The 21115-nt window shown below is 41.2% G+C and overlaps 1 protein-coding gene across 1 annotated transcript in view; it reads left to right on the top strand.

The window, feature by feature from the left end:
• Window positions 1-20123, top strand: part of Impg2 (interphotoreceptor matrix proteoglycan 2) — a 65506-nt gene extending 45383 nt beyond the window's left edge. The window contains exons 11-19 of the mRNA XM_052157848.1: window positions 2321-2565; window positions 4232-4317; window positions 9100-9430; window positions 9972-11218; window positions 12109-12328; window positions 15984-16194; window positions 18176-18364; window positions 19277-19484; window positions 20040-20123. Of these exons, the coding sequence (XP_052013808.1) occupies window positions 2321-2565; window positions 4232-4317; window positions 9100-9430; window positions 9972-11218; window positions 12109-12328; window positions 15984-16194; window positions 18176-18364; window positions 19277-19484; window positions 20040-20123 (2821 nt within the window). The remainder of the gene's footprint in view (window positions 1-2320; window positions 2566-4231; window positions 4318-9099; window positions 9431-9971; window positions 11219-12108; window positions 12329-15983; window positions 16195-18175; window positions 18365-19276; window positions 19485-20039) is intronic.
• Window positions 20124-21115: the final 992 nt, after the last annotated feature.

Here is a 21115-nt window from a genome sequence, read left to right as displayed (position 1 = left end):
GAAAGAGACTCCCCGAGGAGGGGGCAGGTAAGCTGAAGCAAAGAAGAAGTAGGCAGGTGAAGGAGCTGTGTGCATGTGTGTTCATGAGTACGTGGGGATGTGTGAATTGAGAGGAAATAGGCATGTCAGGAAGTGAACATGCAAAGTATGTGGTACCTGTGCTTTGGCAGAATGTCAAAAGACCAGAGCTTCCCAAGTAGCAATGGGGTATGCGATGTGTTAAGTTCTGACCAGAAGGCATCTCTCTTGCTGTTTTATGCCTTGGAACCATCACCAATTTGTTTCCTTAGAAAGAAAGATTAAAACTTACTCACAGATTAATATTTTAGTGTGAAAACCTAAAAGGCTTTAGTTGCTTGAGGATTGAGGACTTTCCTACGTCATAATGGCTTTCAATCATATTTACCCCCTTATTCCCACCTTATTCCCACTACTCCCCTTTCTCTATTCAAAGAGCTCCCCTCTACCTTGATATCTTTCTTGATTGGAATGTATCTGCGGGTATGTTTGCAGGAGCATCTGTTATCACTTTTAAGAACTATAAATCACCCTTTAGAGTGGCAGTTTATCAGATCTGGGAGGAAAACAATAATGAAATAATCTGGGGTTTCTTTTTTTCAATGTAATCAATTAGAGCTTACCTATATTAACGGGGGAAGAAAGGTCAGAGAGGTCTGGTTGCTTACAGAATCCCTTATAGAGTGTCATCTGCATTGTGGAGATCAGGACAGGTCCAAACTAGCCAAATTGCCAGCATTTATGGGAAAGCAGGACTTCTTAAGGCCACTGTCCCCTTCTTAAACCACAAAAGAGAATTCTTTCAGATTGATCTTTTTAACTTGGAAACCACACCTACCACGAATGTGATCTTCCTGTTGGCTGGCTCATGCTTTCTTTTCCCATAGGAAAGTCCATGAGGAGTTATAATCAAAAGTTTCTTTTGCAAGCTTGACCTCAGAGGAGGTTGGAAGATCTGGATGACAGTTATCATCAAAACAGGGTAGTTAGCAATATTTGCCTTTAATCTATGGGGATACCTTCAAAGAAACCTCAAAAAACATAGCTCACACAAAGTACAGCTCTCACCTTTAGGAGGATAAGAGAGTTTATTCAGGAGTCAAATATGAGTGACTGTTGTCAGTCCATATTTCTGCTTATATAATAGACACTGGGTAAGTCTCAGTGCCAAGCTGGGTATTGTGCAAACTTAAGAGAAGAAAGCAGTTCCAATAACAAAATCTTTTTACACATACATGACAACTGTAACTGAGAAAGCACACACTCCATTATGTACTGTGTGCTTTGGGGGGGGGGGAGTTAGAAGGTGTGTGTGTGTGTGTATACCATAGAATGTATATAGAGGTTACAGTCAACTTGTGGGAGTTGGTTCTTTCCTTCACACTATGTGGGTCCAGAAATTAAAATCAGGTCATCAGTCTTAGTAGCAAGATCCTTCATTGGCTAAGCCATCTCAGTGAACTAGGGTATTCTTTTTAAACAGGAAGTGCAAACTGTAACAGGTCTTGATGCAAGAAACATCTTTCAAAGAGGATAAGAGATAGCTCATTCCGGAGTCAAATATAAGTGAGCACGTCCTGGGAACATAGATTTGGGTTACAGCAAATTCCATGTTCCAATGTGACAGTAGTTTCATGAAATTTTTATGTTATCAGAATGAAGAAAGTCATAAATCAACATGTATGTATATATTTAAATACAGTGATGGTCATATTAGGTAGGTGGGTTAGGATTAAGTGGGGAAATCTCTGTTATCTTAGCTTTGGGGTTGGTGGGAACTAGGGGGTCTGTTTGTACATTCCAAAGGACTTATCTAATAGTAACAAAGGGGGTCTGGTCACACACACAGGTGGGCAATAAATGCTATTAATTTGGCTCTGGACTTGTTCCATCCCAGCCTCTCCACACTATTAAAGTTCTAATTAGCCTAATGGCCTCTCTACTTAGGTCCTTTCCCCAAGAACAGTTATTTACACAGGGAAAGAAGGAAGATGGGAATTAGTGAAAAGAAAGGATTTAGCTTTGAAAAAGAGGGAAACTTGAGAATGTGGGACATGAAGAATCTGATAATGTGGTAGGGTTGACTCTGGCTTCCTTAGAATTCTTGTCCTATTAAAGTCATGGCCTTCCATGCCCTGGGCGGGGAGGAGGGGGAGAAGTGCCAGAGGCTTCTCAGAGTCTGCAGAGAATGTTGATGGAATCCATTACCACACTGCCTCCATTGGCCTAATGCTCTCTATTCACCCAGAGTGCCTATCTGTGTGCTTTCTTAGCGGAACTTAATTTATCTTCCTGTTCGTAGTGGGATAGATGTTCATTATGCGGTTACTTTCAATGGTGAGGCCATCAGCAATACCACCTGGGACCTCATAAGTCTGCACTCCAACAAGGTGGAGAACCACGGCCTTGTGGAGCTGGATGATAAACCCACTGCTGTCTATACAATTAGTAACTTCAGAGATTACATCGCCGAGACACTGCACCAGAACTTTTTGATGGGAAATTCCTCTTTGAATCCAGATCCCAAATCTCTCCAGCTTATCAATGGTGAGTTGAAAATCACTTATAATGTCCTCCTGTGGTTTTCTTCTTTCAATATAGTGTGATGAAGATGCACAGGAAAGACAGGACCCATTCTGATAAACGGAGCTTCAGCCCTACAGCCATTTGGGATAGATTAGTCAGGGGCTTCCTCCATAGAAGGTTACAGAGCAGGGCAAGTGGAGAACAGCACGGCAGTCAGAAACAGTTTAAAGGGATGGGAACAAAGTGTGAGAAGAAGGAAAATGGAGTCTGGAAATGTGAATCACAACAGGCTGTGGTGCTGCAAGGCTACCATAGTGTGAGCTGTTGAAAGGGGCCACTTGGTTAAGGCTTACAAGTCAGCAGAAGTAATGGAAGCTGGCTGAGAGAGCTGGATGCTGTGGCCATGGGCTTCCCATCATGGGCCATCATGAGCAGGTGGAGCTGCGGTCCTGCCGCAGGAGGAGGGAGGGACCCTGAGGGTTTGGTGGATAGAATGGTCTTCAGCTCAGTCATCCCAGGGCAAAGCTTGCTTACAGTCAAGTTACTGCATTATCTTAATTCGTCAGAGACAGAATTAAACCTTTAACCTTGAAAACATCCTGCACAATGTATTTTACTGAAGTGAGTAAATAGGAGAGATACCAGTTGATAAAGTAGAAAATGAGAAACATAATGTCTTTAAACTTCTCTCTCTCTCTCTCTCTCTCTCTCTCTCTCTCTCTCTCTCTCTCTCTCTGTGTCTCCTTCCCTCCCCTTCTCTTACTCTCTCTCTCCTTCATTCTATCCCCCCTCTTCTCCCTTCCCCTTGCTCCCCTCTCCTTTTCTTTCTTTGGGCATGTTCAGTCTACAGTGGAGGTGTGGAGGTCAGAGGACAACCCGTGGGAGCCTATTCTTTCCTATGCTGTCTGGATCCTGGGGGGCTTGAACTCAGGTTGTCTGGCTTTCCCACTAAGCCATCTTGCTGACCTTAGTAATTCATAAGATAAATGAAATGTCCCACTCCAATTGACCAAAGAATGATTTATGAGTTATGCAGCCCTGAGACCCAAGACTTGTTCTGCCACACTCCAGAACTGTGGCCTGGTGAGATGATGTGTGTGGATAGAAAACTGAAAGTGACAAAAAAGAAACAGTAGTAAAGCATGGAGAGGGATTGGTTATTTAAAGCCTAGCGTTTGCCTTCTTTCAGTGGTTCTCAACTCATAGGTCATGACCCCTTCAGTGGTCGAATACCCTTTCACTGGGGTCACCAAAGACGATCAAATAGCACAGATATTTATATTACAATTCATAGCAGTAACAAAATTACAGTATGAATTAGCAACAAAAAATTGTATAGTGGTGTGGAGGGGGTGTCACCAGAACACAAGAACCCCTTTAGGGTTCTAACATTAGGAAGGTTGAGAACCACTCCCTTTTTTTGAACATGGTCTCATGGAAGCTCAGTTTTTGATTGGCCAACAGTCTCTTCTGTGATACAGATTTCTATGTTTTGTTTGCTTGTTGTTCAGTAATTCAATCCAGCTGTGGCTCGGGGTCGGAAGGACTGAGTTTTCTGAGCAGCTCACTTCCGCCATTTTACTTTGCCTCTTCCTGCAGTTGAGTGTGTGTACGTGTAGTATGTGTGTACATGGCTCTCAAATAGAGCAGTGACTCAAAATTGATGTTTTCCATTGTCTTTTCTCAGTGAGAGGAGTTTTGCTCCCCCAAACAGAAGACATAGTTTGGAACACCCAAAGTTCAAGTCTTCAGGTGACATCGTCCTCTATTCTGGTAAGCCTTAGTGCCTTACCCCAGCCCCAGCCCTGAAACCTCTCTCCTTTGCAAACCCTCCTGCTTACTTTGGTATTATGAGTTTCCCAGACTACTCTCATTTCAAGTATTTTTTTGCACGTCCCTGGATCATGACTCACAGTGCTGAGCTCAGGGACCAAGCATTGATTCCGAAAACTTAACCCTTCTACAGTTGTTAAATGAAGTCTGCATTGCTAAGCTCTACAAGTGGGGCAAAGTTGTTTGTTGCTCGTAATTGTTTGGGGGTAATGAAACTGTGAGTGCTCACTGAGTTGTTTTTAAGTCCGTATACGTTTTCAGGACAACAATGGAAATTTAGAAAATAAACTTATTTGACCACTGATTTATATAGCCATCTGTTTTACTGAGCAACTTAAGTTTGAGATGTGGAATCATTGCCAATGACTTTTTCACTGAGAACCGTTTGAGAGAAAGAATGGTTTGGGATAGATGGCACATTAATTGGGCGTTTGTTTACCTCTCCATTGAAATATATTTATTTCATGCTTCTCATGTGCCAAGTACCAGGGAAACTAAAATGAATTAGGTGTGGTCCTTTCTATGAGATGTTTCCAGACTGGTAGTAGACAGATTTCTAAACAAATAAGATGACATAGTGTTATGGGGAGCTCACCAGAGATGACCACTCAGACAGTGTATAGCCAATTAAGTCTTTATTTCAGTCAGCTGGGACCACACCCGAGTATTCAGGGACCCAGGTGTGGCCCTGAGTGTCCAGAACAGTTTAGGACATGGTGATTTTAAAGGCAGAGACCCTGTCCAGGCATCCTGTTTGGCAACTGCTGAGGGCTTTACAGAGTTAGCAATCTGAAGCAAGCTGTTTTAATGGAAGCTAAGATTAGCCAGCTGGAAGTGGGGATGGCGTTCTGCACAAACAGGCAACTAAGATGAACGGTTAGCTGGAGCAGGCTCTACACAAACACGCAGTTTTAAACAAAGTCTAGGATACTTTGGCTAGAGCATCCTGACCTTTGATTCTTAAAATAGAGTTGGGTAGTTTTCCATAGGATTCTCCCTCAAGGAGAGGAGATTCTAGTTACACTTGGAAATGGTCCTGGAACACAAGATCGAGAAACCTCCGCACTATCTTGTCCCATTACAATGCTTCATCTCCTGGAAGTCCATCCATGGTATAGAGGCAGGAGGAGGCAGGGTCGCCCTCAGCTCTGCTTTTCCTTATCACACCATCCTGGGGCTTTCCCCACCACGAGATATTTGTGATGCATTTTAAAAACACAATGTAAAGATCTGGAGATCACCATAAAGTCCAGTCCACAAAGTGCCTGCAACTCAAACATGAAGACCTCTGTCCATGTTGTCGGCATCCACAGGAAAAAGTGGGTGGAACAGGGGTGCAACAGGGTCTCCAGTTCATCTCAGACCAGAAGGGCTCACAGATCCTAGGCTACCAATAAGGGAACCCAGAAGAGCTCTCGGATGAGCTAGGCTAGCCAATCGGTGAACTCTGGGTTCAGTGAGAAACCCTGTCTCAAAAACTGAGGTACAGAATGGTAGAGAAAGACACGCAGCATCAGCTTCTGGCCTCCACATGTACATATCCCCAACCCCAAACACACACACACACACACACACACACACACACACACACACACACAATGAAAAGACAACATTTTCTTTATCAGCCAGAAGTTGCTAACTAGAGATCATCTAGCTGGATTGAGAAAGGGACATGTATTTTGAAACCAATTTTTAAAAAGTTAGTATCTAAATACTCATTTTTTTACATGAAAATGTAGATTTCTTGCTGCCTTTGAGAATTAGGAATATCTGACACCATGAAGTTCCTGTTATCTTCTGTCAGGAAGTAGCCAGAGTATTTGATGGCTGTCAGTCAAGGATGGGAAACACTGACTAATGGGTATTATTATTCAGTTACATTGCAAAAGTTCCATTTTCCCTCCCTTCCTCCATCCTTCCTTTCCTTCCCCCCTCTCTCCCTCTCTCTATCTCTTTATCTTCCCCTTCAAAAATAATTTATTTTTATTTTATATGCATTGGTGTTTTGCCTGCATGTGTGTCTGTATGAGCGTGTTGGATCTCCTGGAACTGGAGTTAGAGACAGCTGTGAGCTGTCCTGTGCATGCTGGGAATTGCACTTGGGTCCTCTTGAAGAGCAGCCAGTGTTCTTAACTGCTGAGCCGTCTCTCCAGTCCCCACAAAATCTCTTTAGGAGAAGTGACAACTGCAGGAAATTGACAACAATTTAAGGAGACTAGAGCCTGTAAATTTTTTTTTTTATTAATACAGAATAGTCATGTATATTTGTGGAGTACAATGTGAGTTTTTGCTAGCATACAACATGATCAAATAAGGGTGATCTATGACCAAATGTTTACCACGATTATATATGCTGATAATAGTCCACCTTAGCTATTTTGAACTAGATCACAGTTTGTTAACTATAGTCACTCTGCTATGCTATAGAATATTTGATCTTTTCCTTCTAATTGTAATTTTGTACCAAAACCTCTGTCTTTTTATTCTTGCTTTGCCTACTGTTCCCATTTACTGGTACCACTCTTATATTCACCACATCTATAAAATCCAGTTGATTTTTAGCTTCTATTATTTACTATATATATATCTTCATATAAATGATATATATTATTTATATATGTGAGAGAGTTAAACATTGGAATGTTGATGAGTGATTTGAAATGCTCCATTATTTCTTAGTCACATCATTTCTGTAACATTTTACTTTATTAGAGAAGTGACATTTGTTAACCACATTTAACATTTTAGACTTCTTTTAGAGATAGGAATGTTGATTTTGGAAGTTTCTGGCATCCCAGTTCACAAAACTACTTGTTTTTCACTATGCTTTATTTAGAACTAGAAAGTTCTTCACATGGAAATTAGCACCAGTGAAATGGCCAATATACCATTACATATTGAATTAAAAGGAATTCATGAGATGAGTTTGTTACTAGAAACATGTATTGATACAAAATTAGGGAAACCGCCCATCTCAGCTTTAGTATCGAGAAAACCAGAGTCCTGGCATGGTTGTTGTTGGGATTGTTTTGGCTGTTTTGCTCCTACAGATATGTTTTCTGTACCTTTAATATGCATATCATGATTAGATTACATGATTCTCTATAGTCTTCTGAGGTTACAAATTAGATGCTTTGATTACAATGACATACTTGCCTCTCCTCCCATTCCTGAAGAATGGGTTGATAAATTCCCCAAGCCTTTAACAAGTTAGTGTTTTTTTTTCTTTCACATACAGCATTACAATTTATTGTCTTATTATTTGTTAATGAACTTTTTATTCTCTCCATCAAGTCCATTCAGAATAACTTGGACATTTTAAGCAAAATCCAAGGCAGCTTTGTGCATTAATGTGTTAAGTTACACAGGGGTGCTCTACACATGGGTCAGCAATGGCAAGCGGCCTACACTGAGCAGTTAGTTAGTTACCTAAGGCTAACAACGGTGCCTCCAATAGTTCTCAGCTCCCAAGCTGCTAAGGTTGGCTGTATGAGTGCTGAAAATTGTTTCCCTGACGAGATCCTGTCTACTGGCCTGATCCGTGAACTCCTACTCTTTTCAGGTTCACACTAACCGGGGATTCCCCAAGAGGGTGGTGTTCCCCCACTATCTTTCTCTTCCTCTCCACCTCCTTTGCTGTTGTACCTTACTGTCTGAGGATGGTCTTTGGTTTCCTCCTCCATACACATGCATTTTATCTCATACTGTGCGTTTTACTCCAGCAAACTTAGCTTACTAGAATATGGGACTCTCGGAGTGGGAGAGATGGTTTAACAATTAAGAGCACTTGGTACTTTTGTAGTGGACCTGGGTTCCATTCCCAGCACCCACATATCTGCTTACAACTGTTCCTAATTCCATCCCACGGAGATCCAGTGCTTTCTCCTGGCTTGCGTGGGCATCAGGCATGCATTCATTACATATATGCAGGCAAAATAATCATACATATAAACTAAAAATAAAGAAATCTTAAAAGAGGGATATTGTTTTTCAGGCAAATGCCCAGCATAGATTAAAATGTGTAAACTCCAACAAAATGCCATGACTTTTACCTATTAATATCATTGTTTAATTTTCTTTACATAGTATCTTTTAAAATAAGATTTAATAATAGAATGTTCAAGGGTTGTGTTTCTACTCTTGATTTCTGAAACCAACTGTTGAAGTAAGGTTATCACTATATTAATAGAAAGTTGGGGCAAAGAGAAAAGTATTTTGAGGGATGTAACAATTTCGTAGGTGAGGCTTCTTATTTGAAACAACCACACAAATTGTGACATGGTGATATTTTTCATTAAAATAAAGGCCCCTAATTTTTTGAAATGATAGGTAAAACTGTTAATTATTCCTTCCTACTGTGGGTAGTACACTAAGGTCTTTGCCAGAGAGTTGCGCATATAGCTAACTTTTATGTTTTAAAAGTCAATTAAGCTAAAGAAGATAGAAGAAAATGAAACATCTAAAGACAAAGAACCAGTATTCTCTCTCATGGATTCACTTTGTTTAGAGTTTTCTAAATATACGGCATTTCACCCAGCCTTTTACAGGTGAACTTTGAGAGGCCACACAGGTTTTCAGCTGATTTTCAGACTACTAACTAGCTGAAGTGGGGTTTGATTCCAGAATATTTGCTTCAAGAGACCTTGTGTTTCTCCCATACCATATGACATTTCCGTCTCTCTTTTCTCTATGATATGATTTAGCCTTTCTCTCCCTCCCCAGGATAATACCCTTCAAGCTGAATGGCTCTCAGCAGATGAATCCACCACCACCACCACCACCACCACCACCACCACCACCACCATTTCACCATTTGATTTCAGCTCCAGTCCTCCCTCAGCCACTGGCAGGGAACTCCAGTCAGAAAGTACTTTGGGTGATGTGGTGTCTACACCCAAGTTAGCTTCTCCCTCGAAGGTGGGCCTCAGTTCTCCCCCAGAGGTTTTAGGGGGTAGCCGCTTGACTCTTCATTCTGTTACCCCAGCAGTGCTTCAGATTGACCTGCCTGTGGCTCCTGAGGAAAGGACTTCTGGATCTTCCATATTAGAAGATGGTGAGAAATGTTAATCACTTTCCATAATCCTTTACTGAATCAGAGGGCGAGGGCTTTGAAGAGATCACAGTGAAGAGGAAAACATGGCAGCGTGTGAAAGAGAAGGGGAATAAAGATAAAAATATTGGGTCTAGAATTTTGAACATGGGGGAAATCTGAAGAATGATAGATAATAACTACAGAAGAGAGAGAGAGAGAGAGAGAGAGAGAGAGAGAGAGAGAGAGAGAGAGAGAGAAACACAATTTCCAGAAAAAAATTCTCCCTAAATCTCTAGTGTTCTAGTTCAATCTGTTCATTTTCATTGGAAAAACAGTCAAGTGCTTGAGGATTATTTCAATTGTCAAAGCTTTATTTCAGAGATGGGAATTATATTCAGTAATGCTTATTCCATACTATGAATTTATAATCATACCTTTCTATAGTATAGATAGATATTAAGGTCAGCCATTGTCCCTGGTAACTGGAGAAAATAGATAGCTAGTTTTATGGGGAACTAGGTTTTCATTTGTAGATTAAATAATTGAAAACTATTTTTTTTAGGATTAGCCAACACTGAAGAATCAGAAGATGCTTCTATTGATGAATTGCCTTCAAGCTCATTAATTCAACCTGTGCCAAAAGAAACAGTACCACCCATGGAAGACTCTGACATGACTCTCTTGACATCCTCACCACATCTGACCTCTTCTGTTATAGAAGACCTTGCTAAAGACATAACAACACCTTCTGGCTTGGACTCCTTGGCTTCCCAAGGCCCAGAACAGTTGGAAGTGAGCCCATGGTTTCCAGACACCTCTGTGGAAAAAGACTTCATTTTTGAAAGTGGCTTGGGTTCTGGGTCTGGGAAAAATGTAGATGTGATTGATTGGCCATGGAGTGAGACTTCATTTGAGAAGACCACGAAACCACCAACTGAGGGTCTAGAGAAATTACATACAGATGGCAGAGAAGATTCCACAGAACAAATTATTGAATCTTCAGAACATAGATATGGAGATAGGGTCACACATTTTACAGAGGAAGAATCCCATATTAGATCTACTATACCCATCTTTGTAGAATCTGCAACTCAACCTACATCTCTGATTTTTTCAAAGCACACTTCAGAGGTACCAGACATTGATTCTTACTCAGTTACCAAGGCACCCTTCTTACTGGCAACTATAGCAACCTCTGCTTCCACCAAGAAAACAGATGAGGTGAATACCCTCCTCAAGGAAGATATGGTACAAACAGAATCATCCAGTCACAAAGGACTGGACAGTGAGGTTTCAGTGGCAAGGCCAGATATGCAGCCTGTGTGGACCATATTGCCAGAATCAGATATAGTTTGGACAAGAACTTCTTCCTTAGGGAAATTGTCTAGAGACACATTGGCAAGTACACCAGAGAGCACTGACAGATCCTGGTTGAAAGCTTCCATGACACAGCCCACTGACCTGCCTCTAACCACCCACGCCATCCAGCTAGAGGATGAGGTAATAATGGCCGTCCAGGATATTTCATTAGAACTAGATCAGGTAGGCACAGATTACTATCAGCCTGAGCTAACCCAAGAACAAAATGGCAAGGTTGACAGCCATGTGGAAATGTCTACCAATGTTCACTACAGAGAGATGCCTTTTGTGGCTCAGCCCACAAGAGGAGGTGTCTTGAGTCACACCCAGACGGCAGGAGCATTGGTGGTTTTCTTCAGCCTCCGAGTGACAAACATGTTGTTTTCAGAAGACCTGTTTAACAAAAACTCCTTGGAATATAAAGCCCTGGAGCAAAGATTCATAGAACTGGTGAGCAAGAATGACAAATGTGAACATTAGTGATTATATGTGACTCCCTCCCACCCTCGGCACACCATGTCTGATCCCAGAGGAGGGGTTTCCCATGGGCGCAAATTTCCCATCATCCTTAGGTAGCATCATGGCTTTGGGGTGATAGGAGAATAGTAAGACAGGTGAATTCCAGAACTGGAGACAGAAACGGTGACATCAGGGTCATATGACAAGTTAGATGCTAAAGATTGTATGCCAGGAATTCTGAGAGTGAAATGAACTGTGAAAGGAAATCGCAAACTCACTGTGAGACCCGTCTTTTGTGGACGTTCATATCTCCACTGTGGGAGCCCATCAGTGAGACAGAGGAAATAAACTCTGAGCCTCTAAAATGCTTTATGAGTTCCGTAAGGTTTCTAAATATCGCTATGAAAATTTCATAATATTCTTAATTTAGGCATTTATTTTTCTAGTTGGTGTATGAAATAAAGGTTCTAATAATGGCACTGGATACATACATGTCATTGTATGTTGCTCATGTTAAGTACTACATTCCAAGCTCCTGTTTATCATCACACATCATCTAGTCCATTTCATCTTCCCAAAATTTATGTCTTATCTATATATACAAATATTATGGAGTAGAGTCATTCATGATATGTATGTATATAATAATATATGTGTTAAATGTAGTTATATATATGAAAAAAATTGATACTTTATTTCTTTCACCCCACTTCTTTTGCCTGTTGTCCTGTAGGGTCAGAAGGTTTTTGCATTTTGTTGAATACATACTAAAAAGGAAAAAAAAATCATATGAGCATCTTTTTACTTGCCTTTGTATGTTTTATTATCTTTCTAGCATGTATAAGACTTGGCAGTAAATGTGACTGTTTTGTCATTTGCAGCTGGTTCCTTATCTCCAGTCAAACCTGTCAGGGTTCCAGAACCTGGAAATCCTGAACTTCAGAAATGGCAGCATCGTGGTGAACAGCCGAGTGAAGTTTGCCGAGTCTGTCCCTCCTAATGTCAACAATGCCATGTATATGATTCTGGAAGACTTTTGCACCACTGCCTACCACACCATGAACTTGGATATTGACAAGTACTCCTTGGATGTGGAATCAGGTAAGCATAGTGCCTATTACTGAGGTTTCTTTGTAGAATCTATGTTCTATTCTGTGTGTTTTCTTTTTCATTGAGTCAAAGTAAGTCAGACAGTTGTATGAAGAAAAAGTATTGTATCGTACACAGTCCTGAATCTTGAAAATTAGCAAAATAAATGTTTCAGGGACACCCCCCTCTTCCCTTTGAACACATTCTTTCCTGCTCTTTTACTTATCCATGGGATCTGTGTTTGCTTTATTATTATTTTTATGTTGTCATGACCCTGGGTGTGTTCTTTCTTTTTTCAATAGAGGCTATATATAGACAAACACTTTACATTCCTAAATCAATTCCCTTTAAAGTTTTATACAAAGATCGCTCTACCTTTTGGCGTGTGGTACTGATTGTTGAACTCGGGGCCTCCCACGTACCAGACAAACCATCACTGAGCTATATCCTCAGCCATCTGTTACTGTAGAGACGGGAAGTTGTCCAGGCTGTCTTTGAACTCCCTCTGCAGTACAAGCAGGTCGTACATTTGCAATCCCCTGTCTCATCTTTTGAAGTAGTTGGGATAGCAGACCTGAGTCTCAGACCACCAGGGCGTGCTTCACTTTCCATATCTCTCTGTACTAAGGAAGCTTCTCTTAACACCAGATGTATTATTTAATTGCTTGACAATCCCTGCTTGAGTGCATTTGATGTATTCTGTGTGTAATACGTTGAATGTATTTTGTGCATCTTTCCATTCTCCATTTAGTCTATGCTTCTCCTTCTCAACCAATGGAATATTTATCTCTTCAGCTGCTTAGGACAGGAACCTAGAGAATCTGGAAAGCCAGTCTTAATTCTATAGTTTCCATCACCCTAAATTTCAACTAGTCACCAAACTTATATTAATACTGAATTCTAAAATATCCCAAATCTTGGCTCTTATCTCTATTGCCATGGTTACTGGTGTATCCAAATGAGCACCATGCCCCATAAGGAGTGCCTTTCCCACTGCTCGGCCCCTCCGCCTGCCTGTTCTCCAGACAGCAGTCCTATCACTCTTTGAAAATCAGCTTTTAAATGATTTTACTTGGCTGCTGTCTGTATATCAATGGTTGCTTGGTTCAGTAGCCACAAGGCCTGAACCCCAAGCAGTGCTTAGTTACCATTTCCCACTTGCACTTTCCATAAGGACTGAGAATATGTCTGTGGTAGTAAGCACTTAGTCAGACCTTAGCACGGTACTTAAAGTACCTGAGAAGGTATTTAGGAATATTGTGCATTTACTAAAGGTATCACTGATTTTGTTTGGAAGAACAAACTATGACTATTACAGGGGACTATGACAGGATCCTGAAATTTTATATTATTTTCCCTTACATATATTAGGGTATGATGGTTTTGAGTAGGAGTCAGGTAGAATGTCTAGGGTCATATTTCTGTAGTCCTTTAATTCTCAAACTGGCTTGGAAATAAGACCAATTATATTTTTAAGCAGGGTGAAGAAGCAAACATTCTTTCCTTTGAAATCCTTGAAGGATCATCATTCATTCTTTGCAAGTGAGGAAAATGATTTAGCTAATCTCCCAATATCCAATTCTCCTGTCATATGAGCTCTCTGAGGCTGCTTGCACATCAGTCAAGCAGTGTGCCAGGCAGTGTGTGGAGGAAGCAGTTCAGCCAAGGATTCTTGCCTTTACTCTCTCATTTATCATTTGCAAGAGTTTAGACAAGCCATTTGATCTCTAAGTCACTCATATATTACATGGGCATTCTATTAGCCAGTCTGTGTATTTAATAAAGTGGAGTCTCAGGACTAAACATGTATGCAGGAGCTTGTCACTAGCTCCACAAGCGTGAGCAGTTATGACTTACTGTTGTCGTTGTCATGACATGTCCCTTCCATTTCCAAAGTTCCGGGGCTCACACACGTTAGGCGGGTGCTCATCCACTGAGCTGTATATTTAGTTTCTAGTCAACTCCTTTTCAAAAAGGATTCCAATAGCTAACACATTTGCCTCATAGTGTCTAGTCTATAGAACAGACATTCTATTATCTTCTTCCCCACACTCCCATGGAGTAGCCACAAAGTTTGAAAAGTTTTTTCAGATCGAGTTTCTCTACTACACGTATATTTTAAATTAATACTGTTGCTTTATGCCAACATTGACTATGGCAAGCACAGCTTCTATTTTACCCAACTTTATTTACATTTCGTGTTTCCAAAAATTTTGCTCTCATTGGTGGAGACATGCTTCCTTTGAAAACTCCAGGAAAGAGGCTTTCTTACATTTTTGTATTTCTTATATTTGCTGAAAATCTCTGGCATTCCTTGGCTTGTTAGTCCAGCATTTACCTCTGACTATATGTGGCCTTCTTCCCTGACTGTGTCTCTGAGTCCAGTCCTTCCTCATCTAAGAAGGATAGCACTCCTGAATGGCCCAGCCCAACCCAGTTATGACTTGACATGATTACATCTATAAACTCTCTATTTCCATGAAAGGTCACATTCTGCGTCTCAGAGTGGGAACAAATACTGAGGGGACCCAATGTAACTTAGTATGTTGTGTCACTCCCCACACATAGCTGAGAGAGATCCAGGTCCCCTGAACCCCAAGGGCATGATCTTGTGTATATCGTCTTTAAGCTCTAGAACAATGAAAATTATTTACTGATTTAACAAACAGTTTCTCTGGAAATGAAGAGACCACTGATTCCTGATCCTTTCTAGCTAAACCTCATACTTTCTCATCTAGATGTCCCTGATCATTCCCAGTCATTAAGCTCAATTTTCAGCACCTCTGCTACCATTTTCCCATTTGCTGTTCACCTGTGGCCATTCACCATGGAAGAACACCCGCTGGGACTGTGGTAAACCCAACTATAGTTAATACCTCACATCACTTTTGATTGGTTATTGTCCTAACTATTATTATTTTTGTCTTCTTTTCTTCCCCTGTCAGTGAAAGAGTAGGTTACTGAAGACAAAGTGTTGTCCAGAGTGGCCTCAGGAAGCACAGGGATGATTTTCTATCAGTAGTTACCACAAATCTAGTTTGTTCCCAAGAGTTCTCTAGGATATCCCCACCCAAGAGGATATTATCATTTTTTCCTAGGCTCTCATCCCATGTTAGTAGCATGGGACAGGAACACATCAGTGTGTAGAGTAGAGGTGACCTATAGCTGAATGGCTTGTTAGAAATGAAGAACTCAGCCGGGCGGTGGTGGCGCACGCCTGTAATCCCAGCACTCTGGGAGGCAGAGGCAGGCAGATTTCTGAGTTCGAGGCCAGCCTGGTCTACAGAGTGAGCTCCAGGACAGCCAGGGCTATATAGAGAAACCCTGTCTTGAAAAACCAAATCCAAAGAAATGAAGAACTCTTGAAAATTTTGTTGAATTTGGATCTCTTGTTACCTGGTAATGACTTTAAAGTTTCTACATGTAGAGGCTTGCCTAGGCCATAATGTTTTATAACTTGGCTTCAAGTTTTAGAGAAATCTAACACATACAGACTAATTCATGAGGAGTCAAAACTTTTGGTGGTACCAGTCAGGTGTTGGTGCGTCTTTAGGATTCAGGATGGGGATTTTCCCATGGTGCGTTGAGGGAGGAGCTTTCTTCGTGCCTCTCAGTTCCTGGGCTTTGACTTTCCTTGAATCATTCTTTGGTTTGTTTGATGCTTTAGGTGATGAAGCCAACCCTTGCAAGTTTCAGGCCTGTAATGAATTTTCTGAGTGTTTGGTAAATCCATGGAGTGGAGAAGCCAAGTGCAAATGCTACCCTGGGTACCTGAGCGTGGATGATCGGCCTTGTCAGAGTCTCTGTGATCTACAGTCTGACTTCTGCTTGAACGATGGGAAGTGTGACATCATGCCTGGGCATGGAGCCATTTGTAGGTACGTCACAGTTAGGGATTTTGGCGTTGAAGGTTATATATACTTCATCTGAAGAAATGGGTTGACTGTATAATTTTAAGGCAATCACAGTAATGTTTGTTATATTTTGGCAATTAGATGGATGCTGTCTAGTTCTCAGGAGAAGACTAGGTCATTTGATAGGCCTGAATCACATAGCCATTAGGGCTGTTTTATGCTGTCAGGAAGCTACAAACTTTTTTTTTTTTTCTGAATGTGTCCTACTGAGAACATTTGGATTAGCTGGAGATCTCTGTGTGTTGCTTCCAGTGATGGTAAGATCATCACTATTCATGTAAGATTTATTTGTAAGATCAGCACTTCACATGGAAAAGTTCAAAGAAAGGGGCTTGTATCATTCTCATCCCCCCCTCACTCTCCCTCCCTCCCTCCCTCCCTCCCTCCCTCCCTCCCTCCCTCTCCTCTCTCTCTCTCTCTCTCTCTCTCTCTCTCTCTCTCTCTCTCTCTCTCTCTCACACACACACACACACACACACACACACCACACACACATTTTTGAGACAGGATTTCTTTGTGTATTTCTGGCTATCCTGGAATTTGCGCTGTAGATCGGGCTGTCCTCGAACTTACTGAGACCCACCGGCCTCTGTCTCTTCCTTCCAAGTGCTAGGATTAAAGGTGTGGGTTACCACTGCCTGGCAGATTTTATTCTTTTAACATTTATTTTATGTTTGAGTGTTTGCCCACATTTAAATATACACATCTTGTGTGTGCCTGGTGCCCACAGAGGTCATAAGGTGTTAGATTCCTTGGGACTGGAATTACAGATGGTTGACATGTATGTTCTAGGAACCAAATCCTGGTTCTCTGTTAGAGCACCAAGAGTTCTTATCTGTTCAAAAGCCATCTTTCTAGCCTCTTGACTGTACTCTTAATGACTCTGTGCCTCTTGTATCATATTATTCCAAACTAAAGTGACACAAATATGAAGTTTTTTACAGTGATGGCAAGTCTATGTTCTTGTGAGTCCAAGCTCTATTTATAAGATCAGAACTACTGTGGTAGCTACAGATGCACAGAACCAGTTAGACTGACCACCCTTTTCTGACCACTACACTCAAAGAAACAAAAACAAACAGAACACCCTCCAAACATACTGTCTTTCAGTCACATCAGCACAGATACATGGTGGAAAGGGGAGGGAATGCTGGGAATAAACAGGATGAATGTAAATGAGATGTTAATATGTGAATGTAAGCATTGCTGTAGATGCCCCAAACAGAAACCCGCTGGAGGTGATCCAACTGCTCTTATGTAATAAAGCTTTAACATATATTTATATGCTTAATGTATATTTATAAATATATAAATAAAATATATATTTAATATATAAAGGTTTAACTAGAATACTAATGGCAGATAGTTTCTTGATGTCCAGAGAAATTCACATTACTTTGCAAAGCAATGATTTGCATACTATTCTGGTGATTGAAGACTTTTTTTTTTGTACAAGTCTGTGGTCTCAGAACTTTGAGGCTCTCTTTAGGGCTGTGAGATGACAAAGGTGTCAAATCTGCATTCTAGAAGCTGAGGCTGGGTGACAGTTACCTTCCTTCCTGGACATGCATTTTTGTTATCTGTCGATGAAAAGGCTGAATGTAATTTTTTTTAAAGCCTTTAGAACTTTAATCAGCCTTTTAACAACAGTCATTCAAGATTTACTGGTCAACATTGCACAGGCTTTTGTTATATGTTCATTTAACTTGTATGTCACAGTTCTTTTTACTTTCCCTGCTATGCTGGAAATGGAACCCAGGGTTTTATGTGTACTAGGCAAGCATGCTACTACTAGCCTACAGCCCCAGTACTCTCTTCAAGTCCTTAATGCATATTTACATGATCAGAATTTGTATGTCTACCTTTCCCACTCCACTGAAGATTCTGTTTGCTATCATTTTGAGCAAAGTGATTCAGATCGTGAGTTTGGTGCCTGTTTTTACAGGTGCCGGGTTGGTTCAAACTGGTGGTATCGAGGCCAACACTGTGAGGAGTTTGTGTCTGAGCCCTTCGTCATAGGCATCACTATAGCCTCTGTGGTTAGCCTTCTCCTCGTCGCTTCTGCCGTTGTCTTCTTCCTTGTGAAGATGCTTCAAGCCCAGAATGTTAGGAGAGAAAGGCAGAGGCCCACCAGGTGAGTAAGAGCTTCCTAGTGGAACTGAATGCCTGTGGCAAAGAGCTGGGTGAAAGCAAAAATCTGTGAAGTTGAATGAAGACATCTTCAAACTGATGCTACATTAAAGAAATCTAAGTAGTCTACAAATGGGAAGCTAAGACGCTTGGATGAATATTGAACTAGGTTTGGCTGGGGCAGGGAGTCTTAAAAGTTTAGTGATTATCATAGAGTGGGAGTGACGAATTGACGAATGTCCATTTGTAGGGGATGGTGGGTCTCTGTAAACAGGGAGTAAACATGATCTGAGCCAAGGAGACCCATGTGATTATCTTGGCAAAGTGTTAGAATCTCTCCCACTTCTGACCTGGCTTAGGAGACATCCCTTCTGGGGTCTTTCTGAGAGCACCAAGACACATTATTCTTAAGATTTGCACCATGTTTTCAATAGACTGCAATCTTATCTAGGGCAGAGGCTGGAAAATTCTTTGCATCATCAGCATTAAGAGAAGTCCTGGCATAAAATCACTGCTCAGATCATGGACCTGAGTTGAATTCAGTTGAGGCCTAGGGCTTTTGGTTCTCTAGTATTCGAATTTCTGTCAAATTTCCTATGTGGTTACACATGATTATTTCACAGGTGTTACTCTGGGAATGTTGGAGCTGTGTTTATTTAATGAAATTCTACTCACTGGCAGACATAATTTCCAAACAGCATTTATTGAGTGTCAGGTGCTGGGGATAACTATGACGAATGAAGCAGGGGGCAGTGATGACACCTGAGACTATTCTGGACATTTCCCATAGTTCCTGGTCCCACATTGTTGTCCACTTCCTTTTCCCCAACAGAAACCCTGTCCCAGAAAAATAGCGTTTCACATAGTTGGGCATCCAGAGGAAAGCCTTAATCAATTATGCATTTCTTTCCTGCGACTCCAGCAGGCAGCCTGACAGCCTGTCATCTGTTGAGAATGCTATGAAGTACAACCCTGCATATGAGAGCCAGTTGACTGGATGTGAACGGTATGAGAAACCCTATAGCCAACACCCCTTCTATAGCTCTGCTAGTGAAGAGGTGATTGGTGGTCTGAGCAGAGAAGAAATCAGACAGATGTATGAAAGCAGCGACCTTTCCAAAGAGGTAGGAGACTTCGATTGCTGTTGCTGCATTCTTGGTCTATGTGAGCATGTATGTGTGCATATGCATGAGTTTCTAGAGAGATGATGGAGAATATTTAGGTTAGTTAGTACCTGGTGGTATCTCCCAGAATATGCAGAGGGCATTAAAAATTGAACTTCAAGTTGATCCTTATTCCCTACACAGGAGCTTCTTTTTCCACAATTGGAAAATTCTGTTATTATTCACTTTTTTTTCCCTTAGGAACATATATGTTATAGTTAGAACAGTTTACATATTATTTATGCAGAAATAGTTGTCTTTTCTTTTTGGTGGTGCTATGACTTGAACCCAAGGCCTTGTGCATGCTAAGTGTCATATGGTATCTAGAACATACATACGGTACCTAAAAACAGTACGTGTCGAGCCTTCTGTTCTGCTGAAGGGAGGTTTCCTTCTTACAGCTCTTTGTTGGGTAGCTCGGAAGCTCACCATTCCTTATAATAATTACATTCATTTTAAAAGGCTGCTCAGGTTTTTCTCATGTAACACGTGCCCTCCTTTTCTTCTTTGCTTAAGGAAATTCAAGAGAGAATGAGGATTTTAGAACTCTATGCTAACGATCCTGAGTTTGCAGCTTTTGTGAGAGAGCATCAAATGTGAGTATCAAACAGCCCCCGATGCTGAGCTTTAGCTGCCTGCCTTAAAGGTAATGCTGCCAGCATAAGCAGGCTGCCCACGTGCCGAGTCTTGCTAATGACTAACCTTAATTAAACTCTTCAGAGTTTATGCTTGTGCAGAGGTTCTCCCACTTGCTTCTTCAAAGGTCTTGCTTCTTTCTCTCTCTCTCTTTTTTTTTTAAATTTTTATTCAATATATTTTTTATTTACATTTCAAATGATTTCCCCTTTTCTGGTCCCCCACTCCCCGAAAGTCACATAAGCCCCCTTTCCTCCCTCTGTTCTCCCACCCATCCCTTCCCACTTCCCTGTTCTGGTTTTGTCTTATACTGCTACACTGAGTCTTTCCAGAACTAGGGGCCACTCCTCCGTTCTTCTTGTACCTCATTTGAAGTGTGGATTATGTTTTGCATATTCCAGTTTTCTAAGCTAATATCCACTTATTAGTGAGTGCATACCATGATTCATCTTTTGAGACTGGGTTACTTCACTTAGTATGATGTTCTCCAGCTCCATCCATTTGCCTAAGAATTTCATGAATTCATTGTGTCTAATGGCTGAATAGTACTCCATTGTGTAGATATACCACATTTTTTGCATCCACTCTTCTGTTGAGGGATACCTGGGTTCTTTCCAGCTTCTGGCTATTATAAATAGGGCTGCTATGAACATAGTGGAGCCATGTGTCCTTATTACATGCTAAGAAATCCTCTGGGTATATGCCCAGGAGTGGTATAGCAGGATCTTTCAGAAGAAGACACTTGTTTCTTGTGTGAAAAAGGGAAACCTGGAAGAAAAGATTTTTGCTTAAGAGATGGTATTGACAGTGCACAGCAGAGACTAAAATCTAACACATTGATATTGGCCTAGAGCCTTGGGCTGGGTTATTATTGCTCTTTTCCTGCCATCGTTCTCACCAGTAGTCTGATGCTATAAAGTATCCTTCATAGACGGTTTCCATGGAGTCTTCCATCC

Source organism: Apodemus sylvaticus, chromosome 15 (assembly GCF_947179515.1).
Source record: "Apodemus sylvaticus chromosome 15, mApoSyl1.1, whole genome shotgun sequence".
Classification (NCBI taxonomy): Eukaryota; Metazoa; Chordata; class Mammalia; order Rodentia; family Muridae; genus Apodemus; species Apodemus sylvaticus.
Note: the sequence above shows the minus strand (reverse complement) of the source record. Positions and strands in the feature narration are given on the sequence as shown.